This window comes from Callithrix jacchus, chromosome 6, assembly GCF_049354715.1.
Source record: "Callithrix jacchus isolate 240 chromosome 6, calJac240_pri, whole genome shotgun sequence".
NCBI classification, from domain to species: Eukaryota; Metazoa; Chordata; class Mammalia; order Primates; family Cebidae; genus Callithrix; species Callithrix jacchus.
In genome coordinates this window covers 56897025-56924644 of record NC_133507.1, presented here as the reverse complement: position 1 = coordinate 56924644, position 27620 = coordinate 56897025, and the positions used below count along the sequence as shown (strand labels likewise).

Sequence of the window (27620 nt, the reverse complement as noted above, 5' to 3'; positions counted from 1 at the left end):
AGACAGGGTTTTACCATATTGGCCAGGCTGGTCTCGAACTCCTGACCTCAAGTGATCTGCCCACCTTGGCCTCCCAAAATGCTGGGATTACAGGCATGAGCCACTGTGCCAGGCCTCATGTTTACATTTTAAACAGTAAACATTACCTTTCTGTTATGATAGTTGAGGAGTTAGCTCTCTTTAATAGAGCAGCTGCTCTCCTACCCTACCCTAGCCCAAGGGCCACTTTCCCTGTACTATTATCTCAATATTTAAATTTGTATTTGGAATTTTAAGTTGAAAATAATCATCTTACAGAATTTTGAAGGCATTCATTGTTCCTTTTTTAAAAAAGGTACAATTCAGTGGAATTCATAAGGTTATTCAAGTATTGCCTCTGTCTAATTTTAGAACATTTTCATTAATCATAATAAAAGACCCAGTACTCAGTCAGGCATGGTGGCTCAAGCCTGTAATCCCAACACTTTGGAAGGCTGAAGCAGGCGGATCACCTGAGGTCAGGAGTTCAGTACCAGCCTGGCCAACATGGTGAAACGTCATCTCTACAAAAAAGTACACAAAGTTAGCCGGACATGGTGGCGGGCACCTGTAATCCCAGCTACTCGGGAGGCTGAGGCACAAGAATCGCTTGAACACAGGAGGCGGAGATTGCAGTGAGCCAAGATTGCACCACAGCACTCCAGTTGGGTGACAGAGCGAGACCCCGTCTCAAAAAAAGAAAAAACTCGGTACCCATCAATAGTCACTTCCCATTTTTCTCTCTTCTAGCCCTTGGCAACCACTCATCTATTTTCTGTCTGTGTATTTCTCTATTCTGGGCATTTTATATAAATTTAATCATGCAGTATTTAGTCTTTTGTTACTTCTTTCACTTAGTATAATGTTATAGTGCGTATTTGTACTTCGTTCCTTTTTATGGCTGAATGATATTCCGTTATATGGATATAATATCTTTGGGTTATCCATTTATCAGTTGAGGGACATCTGTTTCTATTTTTTGGTTATTGTGAGTAATACGGCTGTGAACATTTGTATACAAGTTTTTGTGTGAACATTTATTTGTTTCAGTCATCTTATGTGTATACCTAGGAATTGAATTGCTGAATCATAGGAATCTCTGTGTTTAACTTTGAGAAACTGCCAAACTGTTTTCCAAAGTACCTGCACCATTTTTCATTCTCATCAACAATGTGTAAGGGTTTCCGTTTTTCCACATCCTTGTCAACAATTGTTGTAGTCTGTCTTTTTGATTATAGACATTCTTTTGGGTGTGAAGTGGTATCTCATTGTGGTTTTTATTTGCATTTGTTTAGTGACTGTGATGTTGAGTATCTTTTCATTTGCTGATTGGCCATTTGTGTATCTTTGAAGAAATGTCGATGAAGATCCTTTTTACAGTTTTAAGATTGGCTATTTGTCTTTTATTGTTGAGTTGTAAGGGTTCTCTCTCATGTACATGTAAATATATAGGAGGGGTGTGTGTATGGATTACTAGTCACTGATGAGATGGATGATTTGCAAGTATGTCTCCCATTCTGTGTCCTTTGAAGCACAAAGTTTTTGGTTTTTTGTTTTGTTAGTGTCCTTTGAAGCACAAAGTTTTTTGTTTTTTTTGTTTGTTTGTTTGTTTTTAAACAGAGATGGGATCTCGATATATTGCCTAGGCTGGTCTTGAACTCCTGAACTTAAGCAATCCTCCCACCTTGGCCTCCCAAAGTGCTAGGATTACAGGTGTGAACTACCACACCCAGCCAAAGTTTTTAGTTTTGAAATTTTTTAATTATTTTTTTCTCACATTGCTCTTGATTTCAGCTTTATATATAAGAAATCATTACTCCAAAGTCTTGAAAATTTATGCCTCTGTTTCTAAGAGTTTTATAGTTTTAGCTTTTACATTTGGAGTAATTTTCGATTTCGAGTTAATTTTTGTACATGGTTTGAGGTAGAAGTTCATCTTCATTCTTTTGCATGTGGATATCCAGTTGTCCCAGTACCATTTGTGAAAAACCTATTCTTTCCCCATTCAGTTGCCTTCTCACTCTTGTCAAAAATCAATTGCTCGTAAATGTATGGGGTTTATTTCTGGACAGTTCTATTCCATTGATGTATATATTTCTCGTTATGCAAGTACTTAATGCCTGTCTCAATTATTGTGGCTTTAAGTTTTGAAATTTACAAGCATGAGTCCTACAGCTTCTTTTCAAGATTATTTTGGCTGTTATGGGTTCTTGCATTTCCATGAGTTTTAGGATCAGCTTGTCAATTTCTGCAAAAAAAAAAAAAAATGCCAGCTAGAATTTTGATGGGCATCAATTTAGGAAGTATTGCCATCTCAAAATTAACAATATTAACTCTTCCAATTCATTAACACAGGACATTTTTATAGGTCTTTGCTTTCTTTCAGTAATATTTTGTGGTTTTTAGTGTACAAGTTTTGTACTTTTAAGTTTATTCCTATGTATTTTATTATTTTTGATGCTATTTTAATGGAATTGTTTAATAAAATTTTTGGATTGCTTATTGCTAGTGGATAGGAATATAACTGATTTTTGTGTACTGATCTTGTATCCTGCATCCTTGTGAAATGTCCTTATTAGTGATAGTAAATTTTTGTGTATTACTTAGGATTTTCTGTATAAATGATCATATCTCTGCAGAAAGAAGTAAGTGTGACTAGAACCTCTAGTACAATGTTGAATAGAAGTGCTGACAGGAGGCATCCTTGTCTTTTTCCTGATCCTGAGGAGGAGAATTTCTTGTCTTTTACTATTAAGTATGGTATTGACTGTGGGTTTTTCATAGACACTCCTTATCAGATTGAGGAAGTTTACTTCTGTTTTAGTTGGAGTGTTTTTATCATGAAAGGATGTTCAGTTTCATCAAGTGTCTTTTCTGTGAAGATTGAGATGATTATGTATTTGTTCTTTATTAAGTAGTGTATTACATTGCTTTTTTAATGTCAAACCAACCTTGCATTCTTGGGATAAGTCTAAATTTTTATATGGTTTTTGTCGTTTTGTTGAGGATTTTTACATTGATGTTCATAAGGTGTGTTTATTGGCCTGTAGTTCCTTGTGATGTGTTTGGTTTTAGTATCAGGATGACACTAGCCTTACAGAATGAGTAGGGAATTTCCCTCTCCTATATTTTGGAATAGTTAATGAAAGATTGGTGTTAATCCTGTCAATGTTTGGTAGAACAGAACAATGAAGACTTCTGGGCCTGAGCTTGTCTTTGTGGGAAGATTTTTGATTATTAGTTCAATTTGTTGCATATTTATATTTATAGATAGATATTTATAAATGTAAATAATAGGCCAGGCACAGTGGCTTACACCTGTAATCCCAGCACTTTGGGAAGCTGAGGCAGGTGGATCACCTGAGTCAGGAGTTTGAGACTAACCTGGGCAACATGGCAAAATGCTTTCTCTACTAAAACTATAAAAATTAGCCAGGCATGGGGGTGCGTTCCTATAATCTCAGCTACTTGGGAGGCTGAAGCAGGAGAATCACTTGAACTCAGAGGCAGAGGTTTCAGTGAGCCGAGATCGTGCCATTGCACTCCAGCCTGGGCAACAAAGCAAGACACTGTCTCAAAAAATAATAATAATAAAATAAATAAATATAAATAATACATTTGATGTCTATTCAGATTTTCCATTTCCTCCTGAGTTGTGTCTGTCGTTTGTGTTTTTATAGGAATTTGTCCATTTCATTTACCTAATTATTACACACAGTTGTTCATAGTACTTCCTAATAATCCTCTTTATTTTTGTAAGATTGGTGGTGGTGTCCCCACTTTCATTCCTGGTTTTATTAATATGAGTCTTCTTTTTTCTTTCTTGGTCAATATAGCTAAAGATTTACTAATTTTATTAATCTTTCTAAAGAACCAATTTTTTATTTCGTTGATTTCTCCATTTTTTAATTTTATATTTTATTAATTTATACTCTAGTCTTATTATTCCCTTCCTTCTGCTTGCTTTGGTGTTATTTTGCTCCTGTTTTTCTGGTTTCTTAAGGTGGAAGTTTTGGTTATTCATTTAAGACGTTGTACAACTATAAATTTTACTCTAAGCACTGCTCTTTCTGTGTCTTACAAATTTTTAATGTTTTGTTTTTATTTTTATTCATCTCAGAGTATTTTCTAATTTCCTTTTGGATTTTTTTATTTGACCCATTACTTAATAGGAGTGTGTTGTTTAATTGCCACATACTTGTGAATTTCCCACGTTTTCTCTTAGTCATTTAAATTTCATTTTGTTGTGATTGGAAACATACTTTGTATGATTTCAAGTATGCATCTATTGAGATTTGTTTTGTGGCCTAACATAGGGTCTGTCCTGTAGAATGTTTCATGTGTTTGAGAAAAGTGTACATTCTGCTGCTGTTGAATGTTCTACAGATAGCTACAGATAGCGATTAGGTTTAGTTGGCTTATAATGTTGTACAACCTTGTCTTTCCTTGTTGATCTTGTGATTGTCATACCCATTGTTGAAAGTGGAGTATTGAAGTCTCCCATTATTCTTGAATTGTCTGTGTCTCCCTTCAGTTCTATAATCTTTCATTCATGTATTTTGGAGCTCTGTTGAGAACATACATGTTTTTAATCCTTACATCTTTTTGGTGTGTTAACCTTGTATCATAAAAAAAGTTCTGTTTTGTCTCTTGTAACAATTTTTGTTTTAAAGTATAGTTTGTTTGATGTTAGTGTAACCATACCAGCTCTCTTTTGGTTTCTGTTTTCATGGTGTACCGCCCCAGACTTTTACTTTAAACCTCTTTGTACCTTTCACCCTGAAGAGTGTGTCTTTATAGCATATAGTTAGAATTTGAAACCATTCTGCCAATGTCTGCCTTTTAATTGGAATGTTCAGACAAATTACATATGTAATTAACAGTAGTTACAATTACAAATGTAATTAACAGTAACTTTGGCTTATGTTTGCTGTTTTGTCTTCAATATGACATATCTTTTTGGATTATTTCTCCATTATTACTGTCTTTCGTTGAAATGGTATTTTGTATTATATCATTTTAATTCCCTTGTTCTATTACTGTATTTCTTTGAGTTTTTAAAGTAATTATCTGGGATTACAATTAACACCTTAATTTATAATCTAGTTCAGATTAATACTAATTTGATTTCAATAGTGTACACTGACTTTTCTCCTAATTAGGCCTTTTCCCTTCCTCACCCATCCCTTGTGCTGTTACTGTCATTGACATACATCTTTGTACATTGTGTGCATGTCTACACAGATTTATAATTATTGTTCTATGCAGTTATCTCTTAAATAGGACACAAAAAGAGTTACCTACAAGAAATATATTATCCATTGTATTTGCTTTCATAATTACTTTTACTGGTACTGTTTATTTCTTCACATGGATTCAATGTATTGCCTAGTGTCCTTTTTTTTTTTTTAAATCAGACCTACTCATAAGACTCTTATTTGGGTTTTGAGAGACTGTTTGGTCACCTACAGGAAATAGGCAGTTGAGCATAGTGGTAGAAGGTACAATCTTATACATTCAGGGGGTCCAGGTTCGATCCCATTTCTGCTCTCTGTTAACTGCATGAATTTGTACAACTCATTCTACTCATCATAACCTCAATTTTCTTTTTTTTTTTTAATTACATTTTAGTTTTTGGGGTACATGTGAAGAACATGCAAGACTGTTGCATAGGTACACACATAGCAGTGTGACTTGCTGCCTTCCACCCCTTCACCTATATTTGGCATTTCTCCCCATGCTATCCCTCCCCAACTCCCCACCCCCTGCTGTCCCTTCCCTATTTCCCCCAACAGACCCCAGTGTGTGATGCTTCCCCGCCGTGTCCATGTGTTCTCATTGTTCAATACACGCCTATGTGTGAGAACATGCGGTGTTTGATTTTCTGCTCTTGTGTCAGTTTGCTGAGAATGATGGTTTCCAGGTTCATCCATGTCCCTACAAAGGACACGAACTCATCATTTTTGATGGCTGCATAATATTCCATGGTGTATATGTGCCACATTTTCCCTGTCCAGTCTGTCATCGATGGGCATTTGGGTTGGTTCCAGCTCTTTGCTGTTGTAAACTGTGCCGCAGTGAACATTCATGTGCATGTGTTCTTATCGTAGAACAATTTATAATCCTTTGGATATATACCCAGTAATGGGATTGCTGGGTCAAATGAAATTTCTATTTCTAGGTCCTTGAGGAATTGCCACACTGTCTTCCACAATGGTTGAGCTAATTTAAACTCCCACAACAGTGTAAAAGTGTTCCTATTTCTCCACATCCTCTCCAGCATCTGTTGTCTCTAGCTTTTTAACGACTGCCGTTCTAACTGGCGTGAGATGGTATCTCAGTGTAGTTTTGATTTGCATTTCTCTAATGACCAGTGATGATGAGCATTTTTTCATATGTTTGTTGGCCTCATATATGTCTTCTTTTGCAAAGTGTCTGTTCATATCCTTTGCCCACTTTTGAATGGACTTGTTTTTTTCTTGTAAGTCTCTTTTAGTTCTTTGTAAATTCTGGATATCAGTCCTTTGTCAGATGGGTAGACTGCAAAAATTTTTGCTGGTTCACTCTAATGACTGTTTCTTTTGCTGTACAGAAACTGTGGAGTTTGATTAGGTCCCATTTGTCTATTCCGGCTTTTGTTGCCAATGCTTTTGTTGTTTTGGTTGTGAAGTCCTTGCCTACGCCTATGTCCTGAATGGTTTTGCCTAGATTTTCTTCTAGGGTTTTTATGGCATTAGGTCTTATGTTTTAGTCTTTAATCCATCTGGAGTTAATTTTAGTGTAAGGTATCAGGAAGGATTCCAGTTTCTGCTTTCTGCACATGGCTAGCCAGTTTTCCCAACACCATTTATTAAACAGGGAATTCTTTCCCCATTGCTTGTTTTTGTCAGGTTTGTCAAAGATTGGATGGTTGTAGATGTGTTGTGTTGCCTTCGAGGCGTCTGTTCTGTTCCATTGGTCTATATATCTGTTTTGGTACCAGTACCATGCTGTTTTTATTACTGTAGCCCTGTAGTATAGTTTGAAGTCCAGTAGTGTGATGCCTCCCACTTTGTTCTTTTTGCTTAGAATTGACTTGGCTATGCGGGCTCTGTTTTGGTTCCATATGAAGTTTAAGTCTAGTGTCCTTTTGTTTTGCCCTGAAGGATTCCCTTTAGTATTTCTTGATAGCACATGTCTACCAGTGATAATCTCTCTCAGTTTTTGCTTATCTGGAAATATCTTAATTTCTCCTTCATTTTTTGAAGGATAGTTTTCCTGGTTATAGAATTCTTGTTGATTGTCTTTTTCTTTCAGCACTTTGGAATATGTTATCTCACTGCCTTCCAGCCTCCATTGTTTTGGATGAGGAGTCAGCTGTTACAGTCTTATTGAATATTACACATATGTGATGAGTCAATTATCTTTCTGTTTCTCAGATTGGATAATTTCATTTGACCTGTCTTCACTATCACTGATTCTTTCTTTCACGTGCTCAAATATGCTGTTGAAACCCTGTAGTGAAATTTTTATTTCATTTATTATACTTTTCAACTCCAGAATTTCATCTTGGTTCTCTTATTAATATCTATTGTGTTTTTTCACCTTTGCTAAATCTTGATGCATATTATTTTTAATGCCATAATATTTATTGTTGCATCATTTAAAATTTTCTATTTGGTGAGACATCCTCAAAATCTCCTGTAGTTCTTTAGTGTTTGTTTAGATAATCTGAGTTTATTGACTGATTTTTTTTCCTCCTCTGTGTATGGGCAATACTTTTTTGTTTCTTTTCATGTCTTGTAGTTTTTGTAGAAAACTAACCATTTAAAATAATATGTTTTGACAGCTCTGGAAATCAGATATTCCCCTCTCCCCACGGTTGTTTTTGTTGTTGTTTGTTTTGTGATTTTTTTTTTTGAACTAATTCTGTTAAGTTTGAGTTATCTGTTGTGTGTGGCCACTGAAGTCTCTACTCATTTAGCTTAGTGGTCAGCTAATGACTGGACTGAGATTTCCTCAAATACCTGGAATCAGTAAGTTTCCCAGTCTTTGCCAAGGGACTCTGTTTGTATACAGGAGAATACCTTCAACGCTTAGCCAGGCAGTTGACAACTGTGCCTTAACCTTTAGGTCCTGCTCACATAGAGCAATTAGAGGCGAGAGCTTAGGGCCTTCTCATGTCTTTCCTGAGCATGACCCTTCTAGATTCCCAAGAGATAGCTGAGTTTTTCAAAGCCCTTATGGCTATCTCATTCCCTTGCCCTTCCTGTTAAGCTTTTTGGTTAGCTTTATTGTTTGTCCTAGTAGTTGTCCAGTTCCTCCTGCAGTCCTCAAATTAATCAGTTACTTCTAATTGTTTATGACTGATGTTTCCAGGGATGGGGGTGGGGTGCAAGACTTTTGTACTGGGAGCTCAGAGTCAGGTCAAATAAATAACAGTCTTCCCAGCAGCTACCAGACTGCTGGTTTCACTCTGGTTGCATATTGATTGGAGGGAGGGGGAGAGCATGGGAGCAAGTTAAAATGTTTACTGCTCTTACAGGGATTTAGTTGTTTTACTTGAATAAATTTTCCCTAGATTGCTTTTTTCCCCAGACCTTTGGTTAATTTCCAGAATTCTGTTAAAGTTGATTCTATTTTTGCCCCCTCACCCTTTTTAAAATTGTTTTAATTTTTTGGTGCTTTGTTAGAGGAGGGACTTTTCCAAATTCTTTCTCTGCTATCTTTGCTGATGTCACTACTGTTGTTCTTTTTGAGAAGACGTTTATTACTATTCCTCTTCCTTTCTATGTGACCAGTTTTAGGTGTCTAGTTTTGTTTAACTGGAGTTCTTAACTTTTTTTTTTCAGCTGTGTTCTGAAATTTCAGTGATGTGACTTGGTGTGGGCCTTTTCCTATTGGGCTGTGGTCTTTGGACTTCCCATTATTTTCTTGATAGTTTCTTTTTCACTGGGCGTTTAGTCTCTTTCTGATAGTCCTATTAGGAAGATATTGGGCTTCATGACATAGTTCTCTGTTTTTTATCTTTTTTTCTCCTGTTTTGTATCTCTTCAATTTTTTAATTCTATTCTGTGAGATTTCCTTGACTTTAAATTCTCAGCCCTTCTATTGAACTTTCATTTCCATTATCTTACAAATTTCCAAGAACCCTTATTTTTAAAATTAATCCCTTTTCATGATTCTGCTCTAGTTTTATTTTATTGCTCTGAGGATATTAATTATCAAATTATCATTTTTTTTTTGGTTTCTTCATTTGTTTGAGACTGGGTCTCGCTCTTTGGCTCACTGCAACCTCCACCTTCTGGGTCAAAAGGTTCTCCTGCCTCTATCTCCTGAGTAGCTAGGACTACAGGCACGTGCCACCACACCCAGCTAATTTTTAGCAGAGACAGGGTTTCACCATGTTGGCCAGGATGGTCTCAATCTCTTGACCTCGTGATTCTCTCACCTCAGCCTCTCAAAGTGCTGGGATTACAGCTGTGAGCCCCCATGACTGGCCTATTGTATTTTTTTGTTTTGTTTTTAATTAATTTGCCTCCGCACCCTGCATTGTGCCATTTCCTGAGTTTCTTTTCTCAGGAAAAAGAAATTCTCTCTCGGTTGTTCATTTAAAGAGCTAGGCACAAATAAGTAAATAAATGGCAATGCCATCTGTTTGCTGTAAAAACAATATGAATGTATCACTTTTTTTTTTTAGCCCAGATGCTGGTGTGTCTATTTTTCAGTTTGTTATGTGTCGACTACTTGCCCATCAAGGTTTACACAAGTCAAAAAAAAAAAAAACTGATTGTTCTGGTTTGGGGCCTAAGTTGCACTGCAGCATGTTCTTTCTTATACCCTTTTCTGCTTCTGTTAGAAGTGCTTCATTTAGCATTTTGGTCTGCAGCTGCTTACTGTTGCTTGAGGTTACCTGTCATTGCATGGATCAAGATTCACTGAGTTCTTAGGCTCTCAGAAGAAACTATTTCTGTGCTGGTGGATGGGCTTTGCTTAGGGAATCTGTCTATTTGATGCAAAGAAAGATTCATAATGACCCAGCAATCCCACTCCTATGTCTATGCCTCAAAGGATTGAAAATATTTAGGCAAAAACTTACACACAAATACTCATAGCAGCACTATTCACAGTAGTGAACAGGTACAACCTCATGTCTATCAGCTCATGAATGGATAAACAGAATGTGGTATGTCCATACAGTAGAATATTTGTTTTATTTGGCTACAAAAGGAATGAAATACTGACATATGCTACAAACTGGTTGTTACAACATTGAAATCATGCTAAGTGAAGGAACCCAATCACAAAGGCCACATATTTTATGATTTTATTTACATGAAATGTCCAGAATAGGCAAATATATAAACAGAAAGTGGTTGTTTAGGGATATGACTGCTAAAGGAGCCAGAGTTTCTTTTGGAGATGATGAAAGTATTCTAAAATTGACTGTGGTAATGGGGGCATGTATCTACAAATATATTTTAAAACAATTCAGTTATATACTTTAAGTATGCATGAATTACATGAAGTGCAGTGGCATGATCTCAGCTCACTGCAAGCTCCATCTCCCAGGTTCAAGCAATTCTCCTGCCTCGACCTCCCTAGTAGCTGGGACTATCGGCACCTACCACCACTCCCAGCTAGTTTTTGTATTTTTAATAGGGACAGGATTTAGCCATGTTAGCCAGGCTGGTCTCAAACTCCTGATCTCAAGTGATCCATTTGCCTTGGCCTCCCAAAGTGCTGGAATTACAGACATGAGCCACTGTGCCCCGCCTACTATGTAAATTATATCTGAATAAAGCTGCTTAAAATAAAATAGAAAGGCTTGTAAAGGTCTCATAAAGACTGTTCTAGATGCCACTGTAGAAGTCCTGTCTATATTAGGCTCTGCCTTCACCTGTTGTTGTTCTTCCTCATATCCAAGGTCACATGAAGGCATCTCCTCTTGCAGCCTTCTTTACTTGCTGAATTCTTGTTTTTTCTTCAGTCAAGTTTTCATTCCCATTACTTACCCTAGACTTTCAGAATCAAGGCCTGGGGGTTTTTTTTTTTCTTCCCCATTTTTTTTAGCTTGTTCAAATTACTGATATTTTTCACCTTTTATCCTTCTGCCAAAAATCCTATACAAAAGTTGTTGTTTCTGTCTTACAGCCCCAGCTACTCTTTCAATTCTATGTTTAGTATATAATCTGTAAATAACCTATGTGTTATAGCCACATGTCTTTTTTGTATTTTTTATAGACAGAGTCTCATTCTGTCACCCAGGCTGGAGTGCAGTGGCAGAATTTTGGCTCACTGCGACCCTTCTCTCCCGGATTCAAGTGATTCTCCTGCCTCAGCCTCCCGAGTAGCCGGGATTACAGGCACATGACACCATGCCCAGTTGATTTTTGCATTTTTAGTAGAGACAGAGTTTCACCATGTTGGCCAGGCTGGTCTTGAACTCCTGACCTCAAGTGATCTGTCCGCCTTTTCCTCCCAAAGTGCTGGGGAATTACAGGCATGAGCCGCCACACCTGGCCTATATATATCTTTTAAATTAAAAATTAAATTACTGTTGATGATTTTACAAACTTGACAGTGAAAATGCTGTTGGCTAAGAAACTTTAGGAGCTCTGGGTGAATGCAGGGTTAGTTAAATGTCCTGGCTTCAGAACTGTCATCTAGTCAGTCGTGGTTCATTTCATCTGGGCCCGGAATTCACATGAATTAACCTAGGGAGCCTAGTATTACTGTAAACAGGAAGTTAGGAATGGTAGCTCTTGGTTAGATGACATTGACAAGTGGTGATTTAGTGCGCTGAAGAGAAAACTTTTAAAATAATTGACAGACTTCTCTTCCTTGGCCTTCCTGTTGACATTACTTATCTCATTATCTTAATAAGGTTCATTGCTAGTATTCACATCTCTCTTTCAATACATTTGTCATCAAAGGTCCCATTTTCTTGCCTTGAATATATACAGACTAAATGTCTGTCTCCCCCATTATTCCCTTCTTCCCTTTTCCTGAAGAACTTGGATCCTCCAATAATCTGTTACTGCTCCTCTGGAAACTCCTTTGCCTACTTTAAAATCCACTGGCTTCAGTTAATTGTATTGTTGGCTGCAAAGCAATGTACTACTTTGACTGTAGTTTGTAACTCTACTCCTGTGACTTAGTTTGCCTCTTTACCCCTAGCAAGATGGTATTTCTCACATCCTCTCTGTTATGTCTGCTCAGCCCCTTTTATTTTCTCATGCAGCCTGTGGCTGGAAATGACTTCTGTACTTGCCATGTTGTTGTTACAGTATCCCTGGTCAAAAGGTTAAGGAAAACCAGGAAATATTTACTCAAGTCTACCTTTTTATCTTAATATCTATTCTAATACGTCCTTTACTTCCTTCATGTATTTATGGAATACACATACTTTTTATTCATGTTATTAGCAAATGTGCAGCAGAGCATTAAATTAAAGGATGAATAATTAACAAATTGATGGATTTCCCAAAATACCCAGAGCTCTTTATTCATCTTCCTAAAGCAAATTGCTTTACAGGGCCAAGAGCAATTTGAGGCATAATGATACATAAAAGTTTTGTTGTTGTTTTTTTTTTCACTTGAGCAGAGTCTTGCTCTGTCACCCAGGCTGGAGTGCAGTGGTACACCCTTGGCTCACTGCGACCTCCTCCCGGATTCAAGAGATTCTCTTGCCTCAGCCTCCCAAGTAGCTGAGATTACAGGCACTACGATGCCTGGCTAATTTTTGTATTTTTAGAAGAGATGGGTTTGCCATGTTGGCCAGGCTGGTCTCGAACTCCTGACTTCAGGTGATTTACCCTCCTTGGCCTCCCAAAATGCTGGGATTATAGGCGTGAGCTATCGCACCCAGCCAACAAGTTCTTAATAAAGTCCTTTTATACTTTAATAGTGTAATTACTTAATTTTGGTTGTATTAGAAGAAAATCTTCAAATGGTATTTCAAGGCAGATTTTTTAGTTATGAAAATCAACATATCTACATAATTATCATTATAAAGGAATAGATACATATTGTAAACATTTTTTAATATATAAAAACTCAACTATAAGCCATTCAGCCTATTGACTTTTAATACATATTATTCAGTACTATTTTAATCTCTCTATACATAAATTAAAAGCAGATTTGTTTGTATATGACAAATACATTGTTACAGTCAGTAAAATCAATTCAGATTCTGTGACAAAGGAAAATGGCCGTAGTAGATTAGAATATAAGCTGGATAGTAGCTAGGAAAATAAGTCCATGTTAACTGAAGGATAACAAAAATGATATGTAAATAAATTACTAAATTTGATTTGCCATACTGTTTACTTGAGTTGAAAAATGATATAACAATGTAAAGACCTACTTACCTTACAAATACATCAAAAAATTTTCTGGGGTTCTAGGCTATAAAATTGCTTGTCAATGCAAATACAATGTAGTGGTTCTGTTTTTTTTCCTCCCTGAAAATGAAAATTACACAGAGTATTATAAATGCTTCTTTTTATTTTTTTATTATTATTATTTTTTTTGCTGCTTAACAGTATCTCTCATGCCAGTAGAGTTCTATATAATATCTAATGGTTAACAATATTTTAGAATGTAGTTTCATTTCCTTAACTAATCTCCTATTTAAGTTGTTTAGTTTTAGGTATTGTACACAAAGCTGTAATGGATGTTCTAAAAAAAGGCTTTGCATGCTTTTCTGCTTATTTTCTTAGGATAAATTTCTGGAAGTAACATTGTTGTGTGAAAGGTACATACATTTTTTTTTTTTAATGAAGGCAGGGTCTTACTCTTTCACCCAGGTTAGAGTACAGTGGTGAGATCATAGCTCACTATGGCCTCAAACTCCTGGGCTCAAGTGATCCTCCTGCCTCAGCCTCTTTAGTAGTTGGTATTACAGGCATACACTACCACACTTGGCTAATTTTAAAGTTTTTTTTTTTTGTAGAGACAGTCTCACTGTATTGCCCAGGCTGATCTCGAACTGCTGGGCCCAAGTGATCCCCCTGTTATGGCCTCCCAAAGTGTTGGCATTATAGGTGTGAGCCACTACACACAGCCAGTATATGCCTGCCTTTCTTCTTTTCTTTCCTCCTTTCCCTCTTTCCCTCTTTCTTTGTACAGGGACTCTGTCAGCCAGGCTGAAGTGCAGTGGTGCAATCATAGGTCACCCTAATAGCCTCCACCTCCTGGGCTCAAGTGATGCTCCTTCCTCATCCTCCCAAGTAGTTGGAATTACAATTGTATGCCACCATGCCTAGCTAGTTTTAGAACATTTTTGTAGCAATGGGGTCTTACTATGTTGTGCAGTCTGATCTCAAACTCCTGGCTTGAAGTGATTCTATTGTCTCAGTCTCCCAAAGTCCTGAAATTACAAGCATGAGCCACTATGCCCAGCCTAGTACATGCATGTTTAATTTTTTTTTTTTTTTTTTTTTTTTTGAGGCAGAGTCTTTTTCTGTCACCCAGGCTGAAGTCCAGTGGTGTGATCTTGGCTCACTGTGATTTCCATTTCCTGGGTTTAGGAAATTCTCCTGTCTCAGTCTCCCAAGAAGCTGGGACTACAGGCCTGTGCCACCACACCTTGCTAATGTTTATATTTTTAGTAGTGATGGGGTTTTTCTGTGTCAGCCAGGCTGGTCTTGAACTTCTGATCTCTAGTGATCCATTCGCCTCTGCCTCCCAAAGTGCTGGGATTACGGGCATGCATGTTTAATTTGATTCTAGGCACTATGCTGCCCACCAGAAAGGAATAACAAATTTATAGTTACATAGAAGATAGGGTTAACTTGTGCCCAGTTCTGTTAATGAGACTCCCGGAAATACACAAAGCCACAGCAGTATTATGATGGACTTTATGTCTTAGATTTCACGTTAGAGGACTTGGGTTAGGTTCAACAGTGAGAGAAATGCTTATATTGGCAACTTGAATTGTATTATATTCATTTTCAAAATTAGTTCTTGCCTACCAGCAACTAAACTAAAATGGTATGAATATGTGTTGATATTTTGCTGTTTTGAGGGTTTGGGCATAGTATATGATCCTTTCTTTTCTTAGATGAGTGACCGAGGAGGTGGTGTCCCTTTGAGGAAAATTGACAGACTCTTCAACTACATGTATTCAACTGCACCCAGACCTCGTGTTGAGACTTCCCGGGCAGTGCCCCTGGTATGTGATCAAGAAGTAATGAAGTGTGTTTCTATTTATTGCCTTCAACATGCTCTTGCTGCCAAATAAGCCAGTTAAGCCATCATGTAGGGTACTCCACGAGGAAGAAGGAAGCTTTTCGAAACAAACACTTTCCCTAAATTTAAACAACCTTAGAATACTTTTTTTTTTCCAACTGAAATGGGCACAAGACAGAGTTTTGGAGTTCCTGTTACACAGTTTGATGGTGATACAGCATTAGTTTTCCTGTATAAAACCATATTTTGAAATGTAGTTAACCATATTATTTTTAATGGGGGAATACATTTTAGTAGTACTACATTTTAGTAGTATTTGGTCAACACTGAATTACTTTTTAGTGTTGACTTTTTTCTCAAGTATTTGTAATTAGAATGATCTCATATCCTAGACTGAAAAATAAGACTAAAATTCTAATCTGTTCAATCACCAACCTGAAATAGGCTTAAATTATAATTGCTTTGATCGTGTTTTTATTAATCTTAGTTCCACCTATTTTCAGGTGTAATCATTTCAACTTTTGAATTAACTCCATCCTTGTCTTTATGTTCCAACTCCCCCACAAAAAGTGTGTTGCCAAAATTTTGTCAGTAATTCTAGAAGAACTCTATTCTTCTAGGCTTGGAAACTTCTCTGACATTTCCAGTCGGGTTATACTGTAACATGATGGGGTATAGTATAAGATAGATCGATTTTAGACCCCTTCCTAGGAAGTTACTAGAAGGACTTTGTTCTGATAGTTTTACCTGATGCATAGCACAAGTCCTATAGCTACAGCTGTACTATGGTTGAAATGATTGCTCTACTAACATCCTTCTCCAATTGAGATACATGGCTTTCAGGAGTTGGCATCCATACGTCAAGGGGCAGACAATGTCAAATGATAAACATGAGAATCTTTTCACAAGTCTAATTTTATCCTAAAAAGGTAGAGGGAGAGAAGGGAGCTGCTGTTTTTGCAGTAAATGAATATTGTAGAATTTTTGTGGAGAGAGGCATAGTAAGCTATTCCAGACTCTGGATCTAAACTGTTTGGTTCCACTTCTGATACTGCTGCATTTCAGATGTGCAGCCTTGGGAAAATTATTAACCTCTGAATGCCACTGTTTCCCCAGCTAGAAAAATGGAGTTATTGTGAGGATTAAGTGAGTTGATATATGTAAAAATGCTCTTTATAGTGCCTGGCTCATTGTAAATGCCATGTGTTTGTTATTTTAGGATGTAAAATTTAAGTGAATTTTTAAGAAAATAGGAGGCTCGAGCTGGAACAGGCTCCCTCATATGTCTGCACACCCTTAACAAGGGTAAAACTGTTACTGATTTCTTGTAGAGCCTCCTTGCTGCTAACTTTGTAGATGGTCCCAGTCAGTAGGCAGTAGGGTAGCTAGAGAAAGGCCAGCTGATGCACAAAGGAGTGGCTTTCTTGTCCACCTGGTTACTGAGGGCTTCCTCCCTGTGGATGCCTTCTGGTTGGTCTTTGCACAGATAGGCTGTCTTCACACTGTAAGTCCAGAGAGGAACATCCACACATCTCTCTTTCAGACCTCCTTCTATCCTTTACCCAGTTTTGTTCTTTCCAAGTCCCTGACCAGCCAGCTACTTGTTTTGCCACTGCCCAGGCTGGAAAGGTTTACTTTCACCCTTGTCTTTCAGGTCTGGCCTCCAATCCCGAGAGGGATTATAGTAGGAAAACGGCAGCCTACTTTTGGATGGTGATAGCACACTGGGCAGATCCATCAGTGGACTAGGCCCATGTTGGCTTTTTTCCCTGATAACTAGTCATAGGGGAAGCTATGTGAGTCAGCCCATAGATGTGGTCAAGAGAGAGGCCATAGTAAAGCAGGTCGGATATTGTGGGAGCCTGAGCTACCTGCTCATACAGTTTTCTCGGGGCCACTTCTGAAACTAGTTAATTTATCAGTCAGTCATGATAGGAAAGTGGTAGCTCACTCAAATTATGAAGGAAGGCCTTTTTACAAACTAATTAGATACAGGTAAGGATAGCACAGGAACCCAGGGCTAGCAGTAGCAAAGCTGTCACCATCTTGGATCAGCAGGATGAGGAGAAAGCAAAGTTAGCAGAACCCAGAGGAAGGGAAAGCTCCAAAGTAGCTGCTTACTCTCCAGGGGCTTAGCCTGCTGGCTGCAACCTCAGGAAAGAACCAGAGGAATGAATACCCCACCTTGACTCCCTGTGAACTCCTGCTGGGTTCTCCAGGACATGCTGTAAGCAGAGGGCATGGGAAGCCAGTGACATAATCCATGTCAGCCTCTCAGGGCAGGGAGGTGTGGAAATGGGACAGTTCATTTGCATGGGCGAACAGAAGTCTGTTAGAAAAGTCAAGTTATAGTTGGTGGAGTTAGGTAAAGCTGGAGCCTGGATTTGTGAATAACATTCTGATTCTTGAGTCCACATAAGCTTGTAGTCAGCATGCTGTGTGGCATGTCATTAAACATATGACTTGGTGATAAAAACCATTTTCCCATTTATCTAGATGTTTTGTTTTATATTTAAGAATTGGTAGGATTTATTCAGATAAAGAGGCCATTCTGCATTTGAGGAACAAAATGAACAGACACAGAATGATATGTTTAAGGTGTAGTTCTGCTGGACTTGAAAGTGGGAGGCAGAGACCTGATCTTACCAGGTCTGGAAAGCTCTTTTTAGGAGCTTAGGTTTTGATTTCTAAGGCAGTGGGGTGGGGTAGTGGGAGTGGTGGTATGTTTTGAAGATTTTTAAATCTATGTAGATCTACTTTCTAATTAAGAAAGTAGATGTCTCCAGGCTGAGAGCATGGCTGGAAATTTATGGTATGAAGTCATGAGATATATCTATTAGGCTGCAACAAGGCATTTTCTATTCTTGCTCCTAAAAGAGATAACATGTTTTATATGATATTGTCAAAAGCAGTATTGGGATACCATTGAGCAGGCAGCAAGGAAAAGCAATATGCTTTTTCCAGACCAACCACAAGACACTTTATAGAAAGAATAAAGAGTTTTAAATGACCAACGGGAAGTCAGCTGATGTAGTGCTCAAGTAAACCTCAGCTTAATCATTATTAATTCTTGAATATTCATTATATTAAATATAATGCATCTCTCAGATGCAGACTCTGATAGCCCCAGGATACTCAATGGCATGTATCTTAATTAGAAAAGTATTTCAGTGTGTGGCTCTCTGAATAGAATTTTGTTTTTTTCATCAAACAGGCTGGTTTTGGTTATGGATTGCCCATATCACGTCTTTACGCACAATACTTCCAAGGAGACCTGAAGCTATATTCTCTAGAGGGTTACGGGACAGACGCAGTTATCTACATTAAGGTAATAGCTATAGTCTTCCTGATTTAATATTTCTTTTGATGACAAGAACAGATACCCATACTTAACTGTAATGAAACTTTACCACATGCTGTTTAAATAGAAAAAAAATTACGGACATTTTTGCCTGGTATCTCACCCATTTTGTCAAATGATTTCCTCAACTATGGGGAAAGAGAGTTGTATCCTGGAGTGATCAGGACTCTGGCTATTAATGGGAAAAAATTGGGTTAAAGTAGAGAATTGTAAGTTATATATCATACAAGTTTAATTTTAACATAAAACACCTGAATGAACATTGATACACCAAACATTTGTTGTACTTCCAAGAATTTTTCTTTGTATATGGGTCTGCAGATTAGAGTGTCACATTTGCCTTTTTTGCAAAAGCTGTACTTACAATGCGTCATTTTAGTTTATGTAGACAAACAAGTGCATACTCTTTTTGGACTTCTTTGCAGTCCTTTACAGATATCTTCTGACTGATTTGACAGCAAGTTTTATGTGACATTCCCTGATGAGTCTTTCGAAAACATTCATCTTAGTTTTCAAAGAAACATTCCCTTTTTTATTCTTTGCGTATGTAATTAAATTTTTGATTATGATGACAGAACAGTACAAACAGATTTGGGAACAAGCACAAGTGACTCTTGGTAAGCATATAGCTTACCTGGTGGAGGCAGAAGCATTTAGTCTTCTTGCCTGAAGTGTTCAATGCATTAAGGAGAGAACCATACATTTCACATGGTTGGAAAGACACTAGGTTCCATTGTTCCCTTTGATTGACTAATTGGCTATATATGCCTGATTTAGTGACTCTAGTTTCTTGTTCTGGCCACTAGATGGCATCTATTTTACAGGAAATGTTGAAGAATTTATATCGGAAAAAATAAACTTATCTGAAAAGGCTAAGTTCTTTCTAGATGGTATTTTTTATTTTTAACCATGTCAACTTTGAGGAAAAAGGGCAATATCAATGCAGTTCTTTTTCTCGAGATGGCGTCTCTCTCTGTCACTCAGTCTGGAGTGCAAAGGTGCAATCTTGGCTTGCTGCAACCTCTGCCTTCTGGGTTCAAGCGATTTTCCTGCTTCAGCCTCCCGAGCAGCTGGGATTACAGGTGCCCGACTGATTTTTGTAGTTTTAGTAGAGATGGGGTTTCCCCATGTTGGCCAGGCTGCTCTTGAACTCCTGACCTCAGGTGATCTGCTCACCTCGGCCTCCTAAAGTGCTGGGATTACAGGCATGAGCCACTGCTCCTGGCCCAATTCAATATTTTTATCTCAAAATGTAACATTTTGATCTAGCCCAGGGGTGTCCAATCTTTTGGCTTCCCTGGGCCACATTGGAAGAATACATGTCTAGGGCCACACGTAAAATCACTAATGATAGCTGATGAGGAAAAAAAATTGCAAAAAAAGAAAAATCTCATAATGTTTTAAGAAAGTTTACAGATGTTTTGAGCTTCATTCAAGGCCCATAGGCCGTGGATTGGACAAGCTCCATCTAGCCTATAGATCAAGAAATTCTGGAACATTTAGAGAGAATATGGACTTGAAAGGTTTTGAATTCTATCTTAGAGAAAATAGAAGACAAGAAGTCTTAGAGAATCATTAAAATTGTCAGCATCAAAGACCTTAGCATCATCAGAATGAGATTTTCTGGTTCGGGATGTTCTGCATCTTGGGAAATGCCTTTTGCCTGAGGTGGAAATTCTGAAAAATCCTAACTTGAAGAAGATAACCAGGAATGTAGATTATCTTTGTTTCCAGTGACTTATGGGAAGCTGAAGTAGAATGAGAAATTAATGGTAATAATATGTTGGAAACAATCATGCATGATGCAGAAATCTTGTGCACAGTGACTGAAATTGGAGGCTGGAAAAGACACAGGTTTTCAAACCCAGGACCAAGTAATGTTCATGCAAAAGCCAAGGCACCTTAGACATAGATTTATATTTATTGATAATGTTATAATGAGTTTTAAAATTTTTATTTATTTATTTATAGAGACAATGTCTTGCTTTGTTGCCAGGCTGGAGCACAGTGGTACAATCATAATTCACTACAGCCTTAAACCCCTGGGCTCAAGTGATCCTCCTCTCTCAGTCTCCCAAGTAGTTAGGACTATACCTGTGTGCCACCATGCCCAGCTGATATTTTAATTTTTTTGTAGAGACAGGATCTTGCTATGTTGCCCAGGCTGGTCTCCAACTCTCAAGCAATCTTTCTGCGTAAGCCTCTGGGATTATAGGCATAGCCACCATGCCTGGCTTGTGATGAGTTTTTTAAAGCACAGTGATTATACTGGAAAAAAAAAACAGTATTTCTTCTAAGAAAGAATAAAAATAGATTTCATTAACTGTATGTACATATATTAAGATACATATATCTATTTGCATGCTTTTACATTTAACCAACTTCTTCAGTTAGCCAACTCTGATCTGGGTCATATTTAGTGTCAAATTTCAATTCAGCACCCTCCAGGATGGCTGGGATATTAATGTAAGCAGCAAATTCAATCAATGTGCGCATCAGTCAGTGCCATATATTTAATAAATAAAACATTTCAAATATACATACCATTTAAAAGTATATTTATGTGGTGTAAAAATTAAGATACTAATAGAATATTATTTAATTTGTTGTAACCTTTTTACCATTCTCTATTTTCTCAAATAATGAATTCTAAAAAATGCCAGACGTAGTAAGTCTTAGGTTTTATTTCAGGCTCTGTCAACAGACTCAATAGAAAGACTCCCAGTATATAACAAAGCTGCATGGAAGCATTACAACACAAACCACGAGGCTGATGACTGGTGCGTCCCCAGCAGAGAACCCAAAGACATGACCACCTTCCGCAGTGCCTAGAAACACTTGGGACATCCAGAAAATCCAAATGTGGTTTTTGTATTAAATTTGGAAGGTATGGTGTTCAGAACTATATTATACCAAATACTTCATTTGTCATTTTCACAAAACTATTTGAGTAGAATACGTGGAAACGGAATTCCATTTGTGCCCATTAAGCACAAATATTTACACTTATATTTTCACAGTTAATTGAACATATTTTTAAACAACTATAGTTTTGGTCAACTTCTCGCTTTATGGTAGGCTTCAGAAGTATGGAAATCTTTGGGTTTCTACAGGAAACTAGTTTTTTTTTTAAAGAAATACTTCTCATTTATGTTTTCTAGAAACATTTTTTAAATAATAGTGATTAGCTAGTTAGCGATCTTGTTATTTAGAGGAGTTCTGCCATCTTTTATTCGGTAGTGACAGCTATAATACGGTCTTCATGTTTATCAGCGGCTGACTACAAGTAAAGCAGAAAACAGTCGCCTGTGACAACAGAACCAGCCACCAGCGGTCTATATGCGTTGTCTTAGCTCTAAGGTTAATTTATCATTTTTAAATCTTATTGTAAAGAAGTTTAATGACTAGCTCTCTGTGGATCTATGCCAAAATCTTGGGGTCTGTTCTAAGTGTACTTGTAATTAATGCAACGGGGAATTTTTATACTGAAAACAAACAAACTAGCAGCTACTAAAATACAGAAGAAATTGAGGACAAAGCAGTATGTCTCCAAAACTGAACTGATCACTTGTTGAGGTTACCTTGAAAGCTTTTGGAAAAAAAAATAGTTTTTCTGTGTCCCACTCCAGACGTACTGAATCAGAATCCCTAGGGCTAGAGCCTAGGAATCTCAGTTTTTAAAATGTTTCCTAGGTGAGTCTGATGCCTACCCTGGGTGGGGAACCACTCTTAGAGTGAATAGTGATGACACAGCATTTGCTAAGGTAACAGATCTGTAGGTTTTGGTTTCCATCTACTTAAAGTCAGATTTATAGACTCAAGGAGACAGAAACTGAATCTCACACCTGGTGCAATTAGAAGCATAATTAGAAGCAGAAGAACAAAATGACGGGTAACCAAAGCGTCAGCGCCATAATTGCACGTGTCTCTTTTTTCTTTTTCTTTTTCTTTTCTTTTTTTTTTTTTGAAACAGGGTCTTGCTCTTTTGCTCAGGCTGGAGTGCAGTGGTATGGTAGGGCTCACTGCAGCCTAATCTTCAGGACTCAAGTAATCCTCCCACCTCAGCCTCCCATGTAGCTGGAACTACAGTTGTGCACTACCACACCCAGCTAACTTTTTAATTTTTTGTAGAGATGGGTTCTTAGTATGTTCCCAGGCTAGTGTTGAACTCCTGAGTTCAAGAAATCCTCCTACCTGGGTCCCCGAAAGTGCTGGGATTACAGGTGTGAGTCACCACACCTGGCCTATTGCACAAGTCTTGACAAACAACATAAATTTTTTGAAAACTATCCAGATTTTGTTATCAGGGAAAAGTCTGCTTAGGTTTATTACAGCAGTCCTTTGCATTCATGTGGTAATTTGTACTTTACAAATACTTTGATATAGTATAACTGTATTTGTCTTTGAAACAAAGTGATACAGCCTAGGCAGTATCATTCTCCTTCTCACTTAGTGTGACACAGAGTTGCTCAGAATTGGAGCAGAGCCTGAACCGGCAGATCCTGTTATCAGCTGGCAAGTCCAGGAGACTGTGTCATTTAGAGACTGTGTTGTTAGTTACACCTCAATATCTTTTAAGGTGGCAGGAAAATACATTGGAAATAACATATTAAAGTAAAAATTCCAAAATTTAAAGAAGAGCTTTTCTATTTAAACTGGGGAGCTTTGTCTGGAAAATACATTGAGTTGAAACAGTTTATCCTTTGAAGGATTACAGATGAACAATTGTGTATAAATGTGTGGATTAGAGGGATGTGAATGGGCAGTTAGTCCAGTGCACCCATTTAAGAGGCCAAGATCCTGACTCAGAGGAGGTGCCATTTGCCCATAGCTTCTTAGCTAATCTGACCAAATGTTGGGAAAAATATCTCACCTAACCCACTATTCCTTAATTATGGATTTTGTGAAAAACAGTAGGACATGTTAATGAGTAATTTATATCAGTTCGATGTATTACAATTTTTCAGCTTTAAATTACACTTTTCTTATAATGATGAAATGTTTTAAAATCTTCTGAATCAAAGTATTTACTTGTTTCCTAAATGAAACATTTTTACATTTGACGTTTTTTACTTATGAAATATTTTTCTCCCCCAAGAAAATTAAAACTTTGTCTATTTAACAGCTGAGAACTGATGTTTTAAAGGAAAAATGAAGTTATTTTTCTTTAGCTTCTTTTTAAAGTGAAACAGCTTTTTACTCTGTTATTGTGGTAATGGACAGAAAATTACATACAAAAATATTCTGGGAGAGCTTTCTTCTCGTTGCGTTTAAATCATTGTGCTACCTGAAAGGTTTTTAGATTTTATAGGAGCTATTTTGTCCACCAGCATTAATGTGGCACAGTGTAGTTATGAAAATATATTGAAGGACAAGAAGTGGACACGAAGTGATTTTTTTAACCTGGGCATTTAATTAATGTGCCAGCGTTTTCTAGGAAGGAACAGCAAGAATGTGCTTCGCTGTAGTTAAAACACTGGCTGGCTTTTGATGTCCGTGCTTAATTGTGGTCACTTTCTTGTACTGCGATGTTTTTATGTGAATATGTTGAAGTGGAAGTTTACCATATTATTTTATAAAATGTTTTCTGTATGGCAATAAACTGAAAACATGGATCAACTCTTATTTTGAAAATAAACTGAGTCAGTTTGGCCTTTTAAAAATATAATCATCTCTTTTAAATAGAATCCTCTTCCATCACCAAGGCTCAATATTTTGTAAAAATTGGTAGTTAAGGGGCTTGCACTAAATTTCACTATCTTCAGTAGAAGAACTGTTTGGAATTTAGATTTCCAATGTGTATATTCTAATGGAGAAAGCAAGAGGGTAGATTTTGTATGTTTGACTAACCTTAGATTTTTATTATCCATATATATCACAGATGACTTGTTGCATAAATGAAGATCTTCTGTTGTGTGATTTTCAAACACTAAATAAATTTGAAATTTGAATAACCTTCCACAGTATAATTGTTTTTAAAAATTCCTAATTTAACCAGCATTATTACCCTCTGCTTGTACCAGTTGAATGTCAGAACTAAACTCCTGTAGTCAAAGACAAATTATCCTGTCTTATTTCTAACTGATGGGATATAGGTACCACAATTTCCCTTCATTATTGAAGCTAAAAAGTTCTGTAACAGAACTCTAGAGGTAAAGAGCTGGGAAAACTATTAGTTTTATGGTTCCACTGTTGCTCTGTGAATGGCTAATCAGAGGAAGCCAAAAATCAGCCAACCAATTGCAGTTTATGTCTTTAATTGTGATATAAGTGTGAAGTTTCTACATATGGTGGGTAATCAGGGTTGAGTTAGGTAGTTTGCCAGCATGACTTTTGCTGGAGGAACTTTTAATCACGTCTGACTAATTTCTGGCCCCAATAATTAATTTTCTTACAGTCATACCCAATGCATTTTAAAAATAATATAATTAATACCGTGTGAAGAATTTTTTGCATGTTAAAAAAAAGAACACACTAGTTCGCTTAGTTCTGGCATTCATAAACTACTGCGCCTTCTGTTCTATTGACATGTTTGGAAAAAAGAATTGAACATATGTACCACCACCACCCTGCTTTCTAGAGTGCCCACAGTTCTTTAGCAATTACTAACCATAGGTTTTTAATAGCAAAAGACAAGATTGTCAGTTTTTGGTGTAAAACTCTACTCTTTTTGGTTGACTTGGAAAAGCTGTTGTTTATATTGGGAATTGTGACAGCTATCTTTTACTTTGTTAAATTAGCAATTATTTAGCAAAAATATACAGTTTCACCCCACAAAAATAAATCTCCATGTGAGAGTTGTATTCATTCAAGGGTTATTTTTTGAGAATGGAAGTATGCTTTCCACATTCCTCACTGATAATATCAGAAATTTGGTTGTTTTGATTAAAATGTTGCCATCTACTTGTAAGTTAACAAATGTTGAGAAGGTTTTTTTTGGAAACAGTTTATGAGGCCAGAACATTTTAAAATTTGACTCAAATATAAGAAACCACAGTATTCTTGCCATGGTTTTATACTTAGATGTTTCTCATTATGGGATTCAGAATGTAACCGTTATACTACTGTATGAAAATACTTAATATACAGTTCTACAGTTACAGTGTTACATGGAAATACAGTATGGCATGAAATTGTTTGTCTAAAACACTACCCCAAAAATGGAGCTCATATGATTATATAACTATAAAATAGGATGGGAGAGAGAGAGAGAAAAATATTTGTCTGTATTACAATATAAAAACAACTGGTTTAATATGAACTATTTTTTTTCACCTCTTTACTCTCAGTGTCTCCATCATGCCCAGTATGTAGTAAGCACCTGTAATTGTGAAGCAGCCTCGTTATCTGGGGTAAATACCAAGGTTCTTGGTCTCATGACCAAGGACATCGAGGTTGTGGACACACACAATGAGTTTAGAGCAGGAGTTTAATAGGCAAAAGGAAAGAACAGCTCTCTGTTATTGAGATGGTTCCTGAGCAGGTTGCCAAAGTTGTAGTAAAAATGTCAGAGTTTTTATAAATTGGCTAGTGAGGAGGAGGTTCATGAGGCGGGGATGTCTTATCATCCTAGGGCCTGACGAAGGTTTAGTTGGCACCAGGTATGCTATCTGTACAGAGCAGAGGTTTTTACGAACTCTTATCCCCTTCCCTGACCACACAGGCTGACTCTTAGTCTGTATTTCTTTGTCCTGCCTATGTGGGAGGGAAAGTTTCTGTGTCCGTTCCCATATATCATCTTGTAGCTGCAGGCATCCCCCCTAGTCTGTTCTTAGCTTCCCTATCTTAGTGCACCTAAAGGGAAAGGCAGTGCTTATTAAGGCCCTGTTTTACTGGGGCCCATTGTATAAACGTGAAATTTGGTGATTACCCAGGAGACTTACCCACCCGCTTCCCTGCTTCTGTGTCCATGGTGCATTATCTTATGTCTGTGAATGGAAGGCCTCGGTAAAACCTCATTATTAATGTTTTGCATTAATTTAGCAGATGACTGTAGTTATTTAGCATAATCCAATACATGAACGTTCTGTATGGATGACTGCTGAACGGTTTAGTGAAGGAGATTCCGTTTATAATTTGGCTGGATGCTTCTGTCACTACTGATGGGCAATGATATTAACATCAATATCTAAAAAAAATTCTGCTGAGATTTGCATTGTGATGTGTTAGATCTCTAGACCAATTTGAGGAGCATTTAAGAATAATGAGCCTTTCAATTTATGAACATGGTGTATATCTGCTTTGTGTTGCGGGGGAAGAGTCTTGCTCTATCACCCAGGCTGGAGTTCAGTGGCATGATCTCAGTTCACTGCAACCTCCGCCTCCCAGGTTCAAGCAATTCTCCTGCCTCAACCTCCCTAGTAGCTGGTGAGCATCGTCATGTCTGAGTAATTTTTCTATTTTTAGTAGAGATGGGATTTCACCACCTCAAGTAATCCGCCTGCCTTGGCCTCCCAAAGTACTGGGATTTACAGGCGTGAGTCACCTTACCCAGCCAAACATAGTGTGTATCTTAATTTACGTAGTTGCCTTTGATTTCTTTCATTGGTGTTTTGTGGTTTTCAGCTTACAGATCCTGTGCATTATTTTGTTAGACTTAAGCCCAAGTATTTCCTTTTTCTTTTTTTTGATAACTTACAAATTTTTTTTAGAACATTTTCCTTTTCCAATGTTCATTGCTAGTACATTTCACCCTTTGAGTCTCCAGTTCAGAAAAATCATGGCTTCTGGAGTTTTACTGAGGACTAGAGATAGCTAAATAACATAGTTTCACCTTAGTCACTTGGTCTTTGATTTGGTCTCCATAATTGAGTAAATGGCAGTATGTCCAGTGCAACGTCATGCTGCCGTGAACCTGACCTTGTCCTCTCGTCTAGGCCTCACCATTTAGACTACCAGTAGTTTTACTTCGCTGGCCCACTCCAGGGCTGCTTGAGTGTTATTGTTTTGTGCCACAATATGGTGTGGCCAGACTCCTTTTCTAGTTTTGAGATTATTTTGTAGCGTTATGTTAGGTGTGTTGTTACCCAAGTATCATAAGGGGCATTGATTTGTGATGCCCTTT

At 37.4% G+C, this 27620-nt stretch overlaps 1 protein-coding gene across 2 annotated transcripts in view; it reads left to right on the top strand.

Annotated features, from left to right (window-relative positions):
- Nucleotides 1-24515, top strand: part of PDK1 (pyruvate dehydrogenase kinase 1) — a 38799-nt gene extending 14284 nt beyond the window's left edge. For both annotated transcript variants that reach the window (XM_008998695.4, XM_054257521.2), the window contains exons 9-11: nt 15068-15178; nt 18410-18523; nt 21248-24515. In XM_008998695.4, the coding sequence (XP_008996943.1) occupies nt 15068-15178; nt 18410-18523; nt 21248-21388 (366 nt within the window). In that variant the 3' untranslated portion in view covers nt 21389-24515. The remainder of the gene's footprint in view (nt 1-15067; nt 15179-18409; nt 18524-21247) is intronic.
- Nucleotides 24516-27620: the final 3105 nt, after the last annotated feature.